This window comes from Zea mays, chromosome 5 (assembly GCF_902167145.1).
Source record: "Zea mays cultivar B73 chromosome 5, Zm-B73-REFERENCE-NAM-5.0, whole genome shotgun sequence".
NCBI classification, from domain to species: Eukaryota; Viridiplantae; Streptophyta; class Magnoliopsida; order Poales; family Poaceae; genus Zea; species Zea mays.
Window position 1 is genome coordinate 84,883,196 of NC_050100.1, and position 16,357 is coordinate 84,899,552.

The window sequence follows — 16,357 nt, forward strand, 5'->3', positions numbered from 1 at the left end:
TCCAGTCTATTAATAGATCACCCAACCCCTGTTAGGATTAGGGTTTCACCATTCAACTAGGAATATTGTAGGTGATTTTAACTGTCCGATCGAAACAAGTAAGCGGCTTACGGCCATTCTGGAGTATCACAATAAAGTTCATCGATTCATAAGATAACCTTAAATTAAACTACGTAGAGTTTGACTAAGGGAGTGTTTGAATGCACTGAAACAAGTAAGCGACTTACGGCCATTCTAGAGTATCACAATAAAGTTCATCGATTCATAAGATAACCTTAAATTAAATTATGTAGAGTTTGACTAAGGGAGTGTTTGAATGCACTAGAACTAATAGTTAGCAGCTAAAATTAGTTAAAGACAACCAAACACTCTAGTTAATAGTTCAACTATTTACTACTTTTAGTATATTAGCTAATAACTGGCTAGCTTTTATTAGCTAGCTAATTTCACTACTAATCTTTAGCCAACTAACTATTAGGTCTAGTGCATTCAAACATCCCCTAACTTTATTAAAAAAGACATAACAATCATATCTACGTTACTAAACAAATATATTCCATATAATATTAATATACACACTAATAATTTAAAACAAAAATATATAATTTTGTCTCGTCAGGGCAGCGCTGCTGTCCAAGAAGGCGACCCATATACGACATAGTTCTCGGACTAGACCGATATGGGTCTATTTTGAATCGGCACACGGGGCCACGTCACTATCAATAGTGTCGTGTCTGCATCACTGTTGGGGGTATGCTTCGTAGCCGAAGATCCTAAAGAAATAAACACATTCGGCAGATCCTCTCCAAAGCAGCGCCGAAGCTATCAACTATAAAGCTTCGGCAAAGTGACATGTCTCAAGACGAAGTGGTGAACCGACTTAAAGATGAAATGACTTAAAGACCCATGATATTTTGTGTCATTATTGTAGTTCATTGTAAAGGGCATAAATGTAATTATACATAGGCTGCGCCCTGTGCCTATAAATAGGTGAACAGTACCCCTGTACTGTTCACGCGCTCCTGTAATCACGCATTGGGCATTTGCTTTTGCTTTACGCTGGTATTTTTGCTTTCCTTCAAGACGAAGGTACATTTGTAATTTGTTATCATTTCTATAATAATAAAATAGAAATGAGTTAATAACAATGTGTTTATATTGTTTTCTCATATTTTATAAATCCTTCTTCATTATTTGTTGCGATTATGAAGGTATGGCCTTCATAACCTTCGTCCAGAATTCATTATATCCTAAAGGAAATAATGCTTCGGAGGACGAAGGACCATAACATTTAACAATTTCTGTGTTGTCTTGTTCTTGATTCATAGCAGTTAAGAACAAGTCCCCAACAGTCACTATTAAATGTGTTGTGTCTGCAGGGCGAAACTGTGGCACTAATAAATCCTAGGTGCACCGTGAGGGTAGTAGGATCCGTGCGATCCGCCTCTAATCAAGAGCGTGTCGCCACCCATTCATATATATGTGAGACGCGCCGTCAGATTTGCCGCACTCTAGCTCATAGTTGGTTTTGTCTCGATCTGGAGGCATGTCGATTGCTCGTGCCTATGGTGAACATGTCTTGGTCCCTCTTGTCTCTTTTTTGCCGTGATCTAACAATCTATGGGTCTCGACCCATAGATTTTCAAGTACTTAAATGCCCCTTTCCTGAAATAAAATACTACTACGTGCTAGTAATGAATAAAGACATACATGTAACCTACAACAGTCATATGTGACTTAATAAACGTGTAATTAATTTAAAATGAATTATATTTTGGGACGGATGGAACGGAGTATAAGGATAAGGTATCCTAGAGATTCTTTAAAAAGATAAGCAAAAGACATCTTTCCCTCACTAATTAAGATGGACAGAGCATAGTCCCCAATAATAGTAGTAGTACTAATTATAATGTAATAATATTAATAACAACAGCAATAAAAAAAATCATACTAAAATAATTTGCAGTGCGAGGGCGTTCACGGATGGAGCACACTATTCCACAATGTGCAATTTGCAGTGGCCACTGACCAGGCAAGAATGAAAAAAAATGACCGGTGGGCCGTGGTCCGTCCACGTCCACGTCCACGTACTGGTCTGGACTATTAACCGCGGTGCGCCAGCGTGCGTGGTGTGGCGCCGCACGATGGCGCCAAGACTGTGAAAGCCTGGCCGCACCTTTTGAGAGGAGCGCGCAGCAGGTGCACGGCGGGGTCCATGCCGCAGCGCAGCGCAGGCCGCAGATAGAGACAAGACGCGCAGGAGCATCCCCCGTTTACCGCTCGATGGACAGTCGACACCGAGCCCTAGTACGTAGTAGTAGTGCAGTAGCAGTACATGAGTCCACGTGGACGTGAGCACGAAAATATTCGCCGGGCTACAACAGTCTACGGGCTGTGGCCTGTGGGTGCATGCGATGATGCGTCCCCTCGCCCGGTTTACGTGGGGCCGGAACCAGAGGCCTAGTACGGGCTAGGAGCCTCAGGCAGCCTTGTAGTACTAGTACCGCGCCGGCGACCTAGGCCTGCGGAAAGGCTAGCTAGCTAGCAGTAGCAGCTGCCTCTAGGCATAGGCATAACGGCTCCGATCGATCTTGTCGACCTGGCGGGCGACGGCGGCACCGCGGGGAGGTGGGATGGGGTGGGGTTCGCGGCAGCCGCGTCCGTTCCCGGTACGGCCCACGAAACGGACGCGGCGCGGCGCCTTCTTCCACGCGCAGCTAGCTCACGGGTTCCCACGCATTGGAGCCGGTCCAAGTCCAACGCCCGCCAGGCGCCGTCCGTACGTCGTCCGTGCCTGTACCGTCGGTCCGTCGCCGACCCAGCGGGCAGCGGCGCTACCGCTACAGCCTAGCCTAGTACAGCAACGGTTACAGCACCGAGCTCTCGGGTTCGGATCATCGGCGGAGGGCGCCACTCGCGCCGACTCACGAGGCGGCGTGGCATGGCGCGTGTCGCGTCGTGCGCCGCCGCCTGCCCCGCCCCGCCTGCCGCCGCATGGGTAAATGAACGAACCAAACCCACGGGGTCGGTCGTCGACATGCTCCTACCATTGAAGTACTACGTACTCGTACTGTGTGCGAAACGGGACACAACGCCTGCTCGAACGCCATTACAAAAACCCGAAGTGCTGCTGGCCTTTCCGATCCGAATCGCTAGACGACAGCGGGCGAGACCTGCGTCGCGTCGGAAGGAAAATCGGGGGTGCGGAGACATGATTACGATATAAGAGAGATCGATCAATTCATCAATACTATACGATAAAAAATATTGTATAACGTTATCAAGTTTAAGCAATCGGCGTGGAATAAGAATTCTAAATCTTTATGAATTATTTTAGTTCATGAGCCCATTTTCTAGCTAATTGATATATTGAACTAAAGTTGTGACGCAAGATCAATACCAAAATAATAAAGACGACATAATGATGAATATCTGACTAATGAGATTTAACTTTTATATAATGACTCTTGTATTCATGAGGCAGCTAACAAATTTTTGAGAGAATTCAAAAATCTAACTAGCCTCGAGGATCCATGAAGGGCATGTTTGGTTCAGTTTTTTTCTGACCAACTTTTCTGAAAATCTGGCTGTGGAGGGAATCTGACTGTGGGGAGAATCTGGGTATCATTACGATTATGTGTGGAGGAAGATAAAGTTGTTCATAAGACTCATGATCTAGAAAGTGACGGATTCCTACTATTACAACGACTCAACCGATTATGCGTTTATGTTGATTTTGGATGGTTTTTGCCCCCAACGAATTTTATAGAAGCTGGCTAAAAAGCTGAGCGTTTGGCAGTCCGCAGCAGCTTTTGGTGGCCAAAAGCTGTCAGAAGCCGAAACAAACAGGGCCGAAAATTCGTCACACTACGTCGGTACATGTCAAATTTGTCATGTACACACAAACTATCAGGTGACAAATTTAGTTGAAATTTATAGATTTTATTATCCACAAGATCTAATGTAGTATGTATATAAGTTGTTGGCACTCATTATGCTGCTTCGTGTGATCACCTTCTTTGGACATTGGTTTTGGGGCTATGATATAGACAAGTCAAGTGGTCAGTGGCAATCGACAATTGCCTACCCAGATGATAAGATGAATCATAAATGGGTGAGGTCCAGATATCAGCATCTGCAAGCGAATTATGATTGACGTTACATGTATCGATTGATCATTCAATGAATATTTTATCTTATATATTCAATGAATATTTTATCTTATATTCTTTGTCTCTTTTATATATTGGTTGGCATACTATAATAGAGTTATGAATCATGTATTACCAACCAATTTATTAAACCTTTGATTAATCCTGCTGCATAAAATTTAGAGTATATATATTTAGATATATAAAATTTAGACTATATATTATAATTTTCTTGTAGATGTCTCAGACTTGGGAGGTGCCATGGCCACTGCTGGCCCCCTTGCTCCGCCCATGAGGAAAATGTACCACGTACTACGTACAGGTCTACATCGCCGCCGTCGTCTGCTACAAAACACCAAACCAGGCACAGCACCGCGAGGCACGTGCACGTCTCATCGCATCCCAAAACATGCCCGTCGTCGTCCGTCGTACACGTACCGTACTACAGCACGGCCACGGGACCCGCATCCACACCCTCCATCGGCGGCGTACAGGCGGCCGGACCGACAACCGACGGCCACCGACGACCGCGACTCCATTTTTTCAAGACCACCCACGGTGGCGCGGCAAAATGCAAAAGGGCATAACCGTAAAAGCCTCCCTCACTCACTAGTCACTTCACTTTACTTCCGGGCCTGTCCGAGTTACCTCCGGCCGCAACGTGGCGGCCCGTCCGTAGGGCGGAGCTGGACAGCTGGCCGTCAGCGCGGGGGGGAGTCGTGCAGGGCAGCCGTCCGATGCGTCCGACGGAACCGGATCCGCCCTGCCCGAAAGGGGTAACGCTACGCCCAGCGACTTCTCTTTTTGGGGCGCAAGAGTGCAGTGCAGACTGCAGAGCCTGAGCCGTACTGGTGGCGTGGGGGCAGAGCTGGTGGTGCTAGTGGCGCGTCACGTGAGAGGTGGGCTCCCAACTGACTGCGCTTTGCCCGGCCCCCATCGAGTCTTGTCTTCTCTTCTTAAATTAACGAGCGACTTTGCATTGCAGCAACTTCAAGCTCAAGACCTCCCCCGAATGATGGCCTAGCGTCTCGCCGTGACGGGCGGGCGGGCGGTCAGCCACTCGGTCACACCACGGCGCCGGCGCGCGGCGGAGGACCGCCGCCCCGTCACGTCGGCGCTGTACTTGCCGGTGTGGGGGTGCCACTGCCGCGGGGACTCGTCCGTCCGTCGGTCCCGGGCAAACGACGGCATTCAGTCACGGATCACACCTCGCATCGCGGTGTGGCTCGTGTCGGCACTGTTATGGGTCGGCATGCGTCGTGGCGATCGGAGCCCAACCCGCTGCTGGCTGCTGGCTGCTGCCTGTTGCGGGCCAACCAACCGTCCCAGAGAGGTGACGGCCGACGAGACTTGTTGGAGCGGGACGCCTGTCTGCCCACCAGTGAGCGCCCACGCCGCATCCGCATGGACGGGACGGGAACGGGAGAACAAAAAATCTCCGGTCATGCCCATTGCTTGCCCAGCCAGTTATTACAGCGAAATGTTCCCGTTATCCGCAGCGTGCGGATTCAAAAGCGGATTCGGGCACGAAAGGTGTCGCGGGAGGTGCGCGCATACGGCGGCTTGTGTGCGGTGATAGTCCTCAGCATTGGGGGCACTGCTGGTCTGGTCACTGCACACTGATCCTGCTTTGTCGTGGCACGCGTAAAGCTGGCAAACGTTACAACTGCAGTCTCATCGTGAACCGGCGGCAATTGTTAACAAGCACAGGGCAGCATTTGGCCGCAGGGCTAGTGGTGTAGAGAGAATAATACTAGTAGTACTGTATAGGGAGGTTGCCTGCGAGACGCGCGCCACGCCAAAAATCTACTACTACTGTAGAGGAGGTTGAGTACCATTGCCCACCACCTACCCCTCTGTCAAAAATATTAACCACGGATTACCACCCCACTCCCTCAACCGCGAGACGGCCACGTGGCCGTCTGCCACTGGCTGGCTGGGTAGACCGGGCCCGCGCGTCAGCAAATTTACCATGCCCGGCTATATAAACGCGCTGCCCTTTACCGGGCTATACCGCACGCACCTGTCCCTGTCGCCTCCTTACGTTTCATCGCCTCGCGAACCCACCCACCCAAACAGCCAAGTACAGTGCGCTGTCTGCAATAAGCATCCGCCCTTGGATGCGCCTCGCCGCAGCCGGCCATGGCCTCCGCCGTCGCTAGCAACGTGCACGCGGGACCCGCCGCCGCGGCCATGTCGTTCGGCTGGCTCGGCCCGGGCCTGCCGTTCGGCGCCCGGGACGCCGCTGCGGAGGCGGAGGAGCCCGCCGCGGCGGCCAAGGCGGAGCCGGCGGCGATCTGCAAGGACTTAATCGACTTCGAGTTCAGCCTCGGCGGGTCCGCCACCATGCTCCCCGCGGACGAGCTCTTCGCGGACGGGAAGCTGCTCCCGCTCCGCCCGCAGGCTACCGCAGGGAAGGCGGAGGCCGAGCGGGAGCGGGAGAGAGTGCTGCGGCGGGACACCGCGCTTGTGGCGGAGGCCACGCCGGGCCCTGTCCGGGCGCTGCACCCCGCCGCGGCCGAGGCGGCGCTGGACCCGTACGTGTTCTCTCCCAAGGCGCCCACGTGCTCCAGCCGCTGGCGGGAGCTGCTCCGGCTGAGGAAGGTCCAGACGCCGCACAAGCCGACCCCGTCCCCGTCGCCGTCCGCGTCCGCGTCGCCCGCGGTGACCCCGTCGAGGGCGTCCAGCTCCTCGGCGGCCAGGTCGCTGAAGCTGCTCCTCCTCCAGCGGAACGGCGGCCGCGCGTCGGACCTCCCCGCCGCGCCGCTCCTGCGCGACAGCTCCGACTCCGAGACGTCGCTGTCCCTCGCGTCCTCCCGCTTCTCGCTCTCGTCGTCGTCGTCCTCGTCCGGCCACGACCACGACGACTTCCCGCGCCACTCCCTCGACTCCGTCGACCTCACCCCACGCCCCCGCATCCGCCTCGTCCGCTCCCACCACCACCAGCCGCCGCAGCCGCAGCCGCAGCCACACCCGCCCGCCGCCGCCTCCGCTCCAGTGCGCGCAGCCCACAGCCCCGCCCGCCGCCGCCAGTCTCAGTCTCCGTCGCCCCCGCCGCCGCCGAGCGTGGTCTCCGTGGACTCCCCCCGCATGAACGCGTCAGGCAAGATCGTGTTCCAGGGCCTGGAGCGCAGCTCCAGCTCCCCCGCCGGCAGCGCGCACTCGTCCATGCGGTCCCGGTCGCGGTCCCGCGTCATGGACCGGTCCTACTCGGCCGGCGTCCGCGCCACGCCCGTCGTGCTCAACGTCCCGGTGTGCTCGCGCCCGGTGTTCGGGTTCTTCAAGGAGAAGAAAGAGGCCGCGGCCAGGGACGCCGCCTCGGCGCGGGCGCGGTCGGCGCTGGGCCGGAAGACGGCTGCGCGCACCGCCCCGCCAGCCGGCGTAGCGAGCGCCAGAGATCTTGGCAGTGGTAACTGACATCCGTCATTTTGGTGGACCAAGCGGTCTAGTATCATTAGCACTAGAAGTAGACGGCATTTGGAGTTCTTCAGTCCGAAAAAAAAGAAAATAGATCGAAAAAACAGTTTGGGAGGTATCCTGCGTTTGGAGTTTGGGACACGATTGGGTGGGAGGATAGTTTGGTGAGCTGATTTTCGCTTCGTGAGGCCAGAGAGTTTTTTTGCGATCAACAAACCCGTCCGCTTTGGTCCTGTAAATTCTGTCCGCCGCGTGGTTTTTTTTTTGCTCCGTATTAATCCACTGTACTGGCACATTTGTTGATCTCATGCTCTCAGTCGTTCAGATCCCGACTCCCGAGTGAGAAGAAAAGGTGCTGTAAAAGCTTTGGGTGCATGCTTCGCCTGTTCTTTTATCATGGCAGATTGATGCTCTGCGATTACCTGTTCTTCCGTGGCTTGCGAACTGAAAAGCGAAATAAAGAGGAAGTTGATGGTGTTAATCATGGCGTCATGTGTCGCTGTTACTCAGGCAGCCATGCGGCCATGCCATGCCATGCTCGGTGCACGCACTTGGGCAGCGGTAACTTTTTGTTCGGTTCCGGTTTCACTTTCTACTGTATACGACGAGTACCTCGCCCGCATGCGCCCGCCCGACCGTCGCTCCCTGCGCTCCCTGCTGCTGTGAATTGATGGAGATGCCCGTCCGAACAGGGGAGCCGGAGCCGCCTGGAGCGCCTCCATGTGTGGTGCTGATCGGGAACTGTGCGCCATGTGCAGCTATCCATGGCGGCCCGCGTAGAAAAACTGCCGGGAAAGCAGTAAAAAAACTTTCCGGCTCCCTTGCCCTGGCCTCTGGCGGCAACCGGCCGCCGTGGCTCCCCCGGCGGCCGATGGTGATCCGTACGCCGTGCCGCGTCCTGCGCCCATGCATGTGGGTCTGTTTGGGTGTCTGAACTTAACCGTATGTCATTTTCGATAAACTGTTTCGGCCACGGAAAACGTAGCAGGAGAACGAGTCTGGCGCGTGGGACAGACACCCAAGAAAGTTTGGAGCGCCATACTTACGCCGGTGAAATTCAATATAAGTTTCGTTCTAGGTTTGCGCTGTTGGTGCATGGGCTTTCGTTTGCGCTGCCGCGTCTTTTGGACTGGTGCCAGCCTACGGCTTCGGCTCCTGCACCGGCGAGCATAGGCACCTGCGCAAAGTGTGCTTGTCCGTTGTTGCTCGATCGATGCTACGCCCACTGGGCTCCTAGTCCAAAGTACTCATCAATTTCCGATCCAATGGTGCGCTGCGCGCCTGCGCTGCGCTGTGGATAGAGACGTAGAGAGTAGCCGCAGGCAGCGATACATGCACGTAGCCCCAGTCTGTGTATAATACGATTATGCGCAGGATGGCATCGGCATCGGGCTTGGGACGACGAACGCAGCATGGCATGGCATGGGCAGCGCCAGAGCGGGAAGGCCGGCCTCGTGCAGCGAGTGCGGCTTTGACCGCGGTCCTTGAGGCAAGATTTGACCACGGTCGTCTCGTCTGCCCGCCAGGGTGCGCTGACACTACAGTGCCTCCACTTCCGGTTCCGGCCAGCGAGATAGTTACTGCTCGAGCAGAGCAGCAGCTGGAAAGAAAGCGCTCCTGTCAGCGTCGGTGAGTGAAACCGGGCTCTGAAAAGCCGAAAAGGCTAGTGGTGGCGTGGCGAGTAGCGAGCCGGACAGTGGGCCGGCAGGCGGCAGCAACGGTGGTGGTGGTGGCGGTCGCCGAGGGACGGAAACATCAGCGGCGCCGGCGGCCAAGAGGAGGAGATCCGTGCGGGGACGCTGGTCACCGGGCGGGGGCGTACAGTGTGGTACTAGTGTACTACAGAGGGAGCAGGGCACCTGCGGTACGCGGCCGTGGTGTCCTCCGCTCTGCTCTGCTCTGCACCAGCGCTGGCCAGCCGCGCAGCCTTTTGGCCATAGAGTAGAGACGGTCTCTGGCGCGCGTGATGAGTGGCTCGTTGATCGGTGCGCGCGCCGCGGCAGGGCGAGCCATGATGCGATGGGATAGCGGTTGGCGCGGGCGGGCAGGGATCCGACGGCTGGTGGTGGGAGCGCCGGGCTCTGCCGTCCGTCCCCCCCGGCCACCGCGAATTCCTGCCCCTCGTCCGGGAGGCAGCTTCCCCTGCCATAAAACACACTCCGCCCGCCTCCACGTTTGCATCTGCGCCGCCAGCAAAACCACGGCGGCACCCCGCCGTAGTCTACACCGTCCGGGCGACGCAACCTTTTTCTTTTGTAGCATCTCGATCCCGTACTCCGGAGAGATGTGGACTAGTACGTTCAGCTTCCTTTGTCTGCTCAATGCATCCAGCGATCCGCCGTCCGCGACAGTTTGAGGCGGATACCGCGAAACGGTGCCAGGCAAGCTAAGATTTGGGCCACGAAACTTTGGTATGGGCTACTTTTGACAGACGGATACCTCGCGCAGGTGGAGCCTGGGCCGGTTATCAGTTGCTGTGCTTGATCAACCGGGTCTTCGTGGGCCTGGGCCGCATGTTTCCTTGCTGGGGGTACCCACGCTGGTTTTGCGACTTTATTGCGCTTTCATATTCCCCAGCACCAGCAGTGCTGCAAAGTTTTTTCTTGCTTCTTAGAGCATGTACAACCTTATTTTCTCTTACTCTATATCTTACTCTTCTCTCGCGTCAAAAAGGATCATTCTGTTAAACGATTTGTTAAAAATATACTCGATCTTATAGAGGACTTGCTCTGAAGTGAAACAAGTCGGAGTCATTTTTAGATGAGCCTGAGCCGGTAACAACAGGACCAAAAGCACAGTCAATATAAAATAAAGGACTCTGTCACTCTAATGATGACTATAAATCTTCAGACCAGACGATCCTTGTGTCTACGGTGTCACCATGATCAAAGCCAGTGTCCTAGCCGATGAATTGCAGGATGTAAAACTTGCAAAGAAGAGTAAGATTTTTTTTTTTTTTTGCAAAAACAAATCATCCATACGTAACTAAAAGGAACGACATTTAAGGTACTCCACTACCGTGCTAGAGTAAGGGCCCGTTTGGCACAGCTCCAGCTCCTGATTCTAAGCGAGGATCTGGAGGAGCCGTGCCAAACGGGTATTTTTTTAAACTGATTCTCGTGTGGAGCCGAAAGATCGGGAGTCGTTTTTGTGAAGAAAGGTGGGATCTAAAAAAACCTGCTCCACCCTCCCTTAAAACAGCTCCTCAACCAACCAAATATGGACCTCCCCTTAAAGTTTGATCGAAATTACCCGCAATTGCCATTGGACAAAAACATAACGAGCCAATTTATGGATTAAACATTTGAGACCATTTTATGCACTACTAGGATGGGAATAATCTATATGTTATTGTTTCATATCTTTTTCCCGTATATGCATCCTACTTATTGGTTTGTAATAAAGTTGAACTGCAAAGAGTAAAACAGACCATCGCCACAGACCACCAACTCTCAGAAGACAAGAATCAGTTTACTTGCCAAACGGTTTTAAAAATGATTCTGATTTTCTAGGAGAATCAGGAGGATCAGCTCCTCACGAGGATCAGGATCTAGAGCTAAAGAAGCAGGAGCTGGAGCTTTGCCAAACGGGCCCTAAATGTTTTATATCCTTCCAAGGTCGCAAACGGTTACTCCTAGACAAACGTAAAGTACTATAAGGTTGAGCTACTTGTATGCAGCCCCAAACCATCTGGGCAAATTAGCAACAAAAGAGTTGGTATGGAAGAAGCAACAGTTTTTACATGTCTAAATGGCCGTGCCAGGTCAGGTCAGTCCGACTCAAGCTCATATAAAAAATCACTATAAAATTCAAAATTTAAAGCAAATATTTAAATTTATTTCAAATTCAACAAATTACATCTAGAATTTTGGATACATACTTAAACACAAATTTTAAAATATACATAAATGCATATCAAATTTTAGAATACTCCTTCATAACAACAGGAGTATTAGTATTATAGCTAAAAAACATGTAAAATATTCCTTTAACGACTCAAGCTCGAGCTCGTGCCTGCATCGCGGGTCAAATTAGCGGTCCAAGCTAGCATGACAATCGGACCGGGCCAGCCCGAGCACGCTTCTAGCCGAACTAGGTCTTGCTGACCACGACCATGCTGGACCACATGCCCCTGCCAGGTCGACCTATTTTCGTGCCCCTGCCAGGCCGACCTATTTTCGACATGTGTACCTCGCTGTTATCAAAGAGTACGATGAGATGAAGAGAAACAAGTATGAGTATTTGGCGTCCTCCAAGTAGAGATGGCCAAACGGGCCGCCTGGCCCGGACCCGGTGAAGCCCAGCCCGTTTTTGGCCCGGCCCGCCAGGCACGGTTATAAAACCGGGCCGGGTCGTCTAAGCACGCGGGCTCGATTTCATGTCCGAGCCCAGCCCGCAGCGGGCCTAAACGGGCCGGTAAGCACGTTTTAGTGTAAAAAAGCGGATTTAACGGGCTTAGGGATAAACGGACCGTGCCGGACTAGCCCACCGTGCCTAGTTTCCTGTTCGAGCCCGGCCCGCTTATTCGTGTCGGACCAGCCCGGGCACGCATGGAACCGGACCGTGCCGGGCTCGGACCAGGCTTAAACAGTGGACTTCGTGTCGAGCTCGCGGGCCTCGTGCTTATTAGCCATCGAGCGGCAACGACCAAACGGTGAAAAAGATACATATAGATTATAGATCCTGCCGCTCCCCTCGGGGCGAGAGACACCGAGATTTGTAAAAAAAATTTAAGAACCCTGATATATAATTAAAATTTAGAATATGTTTTAAAATAAAAATAAAAAGATATCGTAAGATATTCTCTGCTATTTTTAAATACTAGTTTCATACGTTCGTCATGTGCGTAGTTATGTCTCTCTTGTCTTCTTCACTCGCTTAACAAATGGTCCCAATAAACTCGCCTAAGGTCAATATAATATGAAGCCACACGTAACGCAACGCTCTCGTATATTATCATCTTGCTAGCTGAAGGGTGCAGACAACCGAGCGAGCTATAAAAAAAGATCGAGCGCAGTTAATTGTTTTTGCTAAGATAAAATGTAATTTTTATTTTATCACTTTAATATTTAACTAGCTGAGTGCCCGTGCGTTGAAACGGAAATATATAATACCAGTATACTACGATAACTTATATACAAAATGTGTGTTATATTGTTATGAGAAAATGTTTCATAATCAATTTGTGATCCTAGCCATACATAAATTATGTTATTTTAATCTAGTTGTTTCACCACTATATTGCAACTATCAGTATCATGCAGACTTCGATATATGCCACGATTTGTATGGTCTCATCATTAGAGAACACGTTCCACACATGCCGGAAGAATTTTCCTCGTATATCGTAAGTCATCAGACACACACCACCATACGCTCTTGCTTAAACAAAAAGATAAGTGTGTGTGTTTGTGAAGAGAATTAAAGGCAGACCGGCACAAAAGCTACCCTGACGGTGGCGAGGATGACGAACTGATCACTATTGTCGATCCTCCTCTACGTCACCTCCGGCGTCAAGATGACGCCACAATCCTCGATATAGTAGTCGTCGAACGCGCGCGACATGACGAGTACCGATGACTCTTGGTTGGGCTGCCAAACGAAGTGCACCCCGGGCTCATCAGCGAGGTAGTACCCCTGGCTGTTGCACCACCAGATATGCTACTCCACTACATACATCATGTTCGAGGACACTCACACAACGTCAGCAACGTCCATCGTCCCAGCGCACAAGAATTCATGTCCGGTCAGTAGCGACTTACGTGGCAGGTTGGGCTTCAGGTGGACGATGAGCTAGACGGCGTGATGGCGTCGTCGTCAGATGCGGTGTCCAGAACAACCCGAGAGTCGTCAACGTTGTGAAAGTTGCCTAGAGGGGGGGGGTGAATAGGGAGAAACTGAAATTCTCAAAAATAATCACAACTAAAAACCGGGTTAGCGTTAGAAATATAATCGAGTTCGCGAGAGAGGGTGAAAAAAATAAATCGCAAGCAAATAGGAAGTGTGACACGCAGATTTGTTTTACCGAGGTTCGGTTCTCGCAAACCTACTCCCCGTTGAGGAGGCCACAAAGGCCGGGTCTTTTTCAACCCCTTCCCTCTCTCAAACGGTCCCTCAGACCGAGTGAGCTTTCTCTTCTCAAATCAACCGGGAACAAAACTTCCCCGCAAGGACCATCACACAATTGGTGTCTCTTGCCTCGGTTACAAGTGAGTATTGATCACAAGAAAGAATGAGAAAGAAGAAAGCAATCCAAGCGCAAGAGCTCTAAAGAACACAAGCAAATCTCCCTCACTAGTCACTAAGGCGTTGTGTGGAATTTGGAGAGGATTTGATCACTTGGGTGTGTCTAGAATTGAATGTTAGAGCTCTTGTAAGTGGTTGAAGTAGGAAAACTTGGATGACTTGAATGTGGGGTGGTTGGGGGTATTTATAACCCCAACCAGCAAACTAGCCGTTTGGTGGAGGCTGCTGTCGCATGGCGCACCGGACACTGTCCGGTGCGCCAGCCACGTCACCAGGCCGTTGGGTTCCGACCGTTGGAGCTCTGACTGCTAGGCCGGCCTGGATGTCCGGTGGCACACCGGACATGTACTGTAGAGTGTCCGATGGGCCACTTCGCGCGTGCCTGACTTCTGCGCGCTCTGGCGCGCATTTAATGCTTCTAAAGGTGACCGTTGGCGCGAAGTAGCCGTTGCTCTGCTGGCTCACCAGACAGTCCGGTGCACACCGAACATGTCCGGTGAATTATAGTGGAGCGAATTCCCGAAGCTGGCGAGTTCAGAGTCACTTCATTCCTGGAGCACCGAACACTGTCTGGTGTACACCGGACAGTCCGGTGAATTATAGTGGAGCGCCTCTGGATTTTCCCGAAGGTGAGGACTTCAGCGTGAAGTCCCCTGGTGCACCGGACACTGTCCGGTGGCACACCAGACAGTCCGGTGCGCTAGACCAGGGCACACTTCAGTTGTCCCTTTGCTCTTTTGTTGAACCCAATTCTTGGTCTTTTTATTGGCTAAATGTGAACCTTTGGCACCTGTATAACTTATACACTAGAGCAAACTAGTTAGTCCAATTATTTGTGTTGGGCAATTCAACCACCAAAATCAATTAGGAAATAGGTGTAAGCCTAATTCCCTTTCAATCTCCCCCTTTTTGGTGATTGATGCCAACACAAACCAAAGCAAGTATAGAAGTGCATAATTGAACTAGCTTGCATAATGTAAGTGCAAAGGTTGCTTGGAATTGAGCCAATTATAAATACTTATAAGATATGCATGGATTGTTTCTTTATTTTTAACATTTTGGACCACGCTTGCACCACATGTTTTGTTTTTGCAAATTCTTTTGTAAATCCTTTTCGAAGTTCTTTTGCAAATAGTCAAAGGTAAATGAATAAGAATTTGCGAAGCATTTTCAAGATTTTGAAATTTTCTCCCCCTGTTTCAAATGGTTTTTCTTTGACTAAACAAAACTCCCCCTAAATGAAATCCTCCTCTTAGTGTTCAAGAGGGTTTTGATATAGATTTTGAAATACTACTTTCTCCCTTTTGAACATAATAGGATACCAATTTGAAATTTCCAATTGAAAATCATTTTAAGGTGGTGGTGCGGTCCTTTTGCTTTGGGCTAATACTTTCTCCCCCTTTGGCATGAATCGCCAAAAACGGAGTCATTAGAGCCCTTACAATTACTTTCTCCCCCTTTGGTCATAAATAAATGAGTGAAGATTATACCAAAGACGGAGTCCTTTCTCTCCCCCAAAGATGGAGAGTGGCTCAGAGCGACGACGAAGGATGAGTTACGGAGTGGAAGCCTTTGTCTTCGCCGAAGACTCCAATTTCCTTTCAATATACCTATGACTTGGTTTGAAATAGACTTGAAAACACATTAGTCATAGCATATGAAAGAGACATGACCAAAGGTATATGAATGAGCTATGTGTGCAAATCAACAAAAGAAGTTCCTAGAATCAAGAATATTTAGCTCATGCCTAAGTTTGTTAAAAGTTTGTTCATCAAGAGGCTTGGTAAAGATATCGGCTAATTGATCTTTAGTGTTAATGTACGAAATTTCGATATCTCCCTTTTGTTGGTGATCCCTTAAAAAGTGATACCGAATGGCTATGTGTTTAGTGTGGCTATGCTCAACGGGATTATCCGCCATGCGGATTGCACTCTCATTATCACATAGAAGAGGAACTTTGGTTAATTTGTAACCATAGTCCCTGAGGGTTTGCCTCATCCAAAGTAGTTGTGCGCAACAATGACCTGCGGCAATGTACTCGGCTTCGACGGTAGAAAGAGCTACGGAATTTTGCTTCTTTGAAGCCCAGGACACCAAGGATCTTCCCAAGAACTGGCAAGTCCCCGATGTGCTCTTTCTATTAATTTTACAACCCGCCCAATCGGCATCGGAATAACCAATTAAATCAAAAGTGGATCCCCTAGGATACCAAAGCCCAAACTTAGGAGTATAAACTAAATATCTCAAGATTCGTTTTACGGCCGTAAGGTGAGCTTCCTTAGGGTCGGCTTGGAATCTTGTACACATGCATACGGAAAGCATAATATCCGGTCGAGATGCACATAAATAGAGTAAAGATCCTATCATCGACCGATATACCTTTTGATCGACGGATTTACCTCCTTCGTCGAGGTCGAGATGCCCATTGGTTCCCATGGGTGTCTTGATGGGTTTAGCATCCTTCATCCCAAACTTGCTTAGAATATCTTGAGTATACTTCGTTTGGCTTAGGAAGGTGCCCTCTTGGAGTTGTTTTACTTGAA

At 50.6% G+C, this 16,357-nt stretch overlaps 1 protein-coding gene across 1 annotated transcript; it reads left to right on the plus strand.

The window, feature by feature from the left end:
* The first annotated feature begins 6,161 nt into the window (after positions 1-6,161).
* On the plus strand, positions 6,162-7,871 carry LOC100274801 (uncharacterized). The gene is given in 1 exon segment (NM_001149077.1): positions 6,162-7,871. A coding segment is annotated over 1 exon segment (1,275 nt). The 5' UTR covers positions 6,162-6,293; the 3' UTR covers positions 7,569-7,871.
* Positions 7,872-16,357: the final 8,486 nt, after the last annotated feature.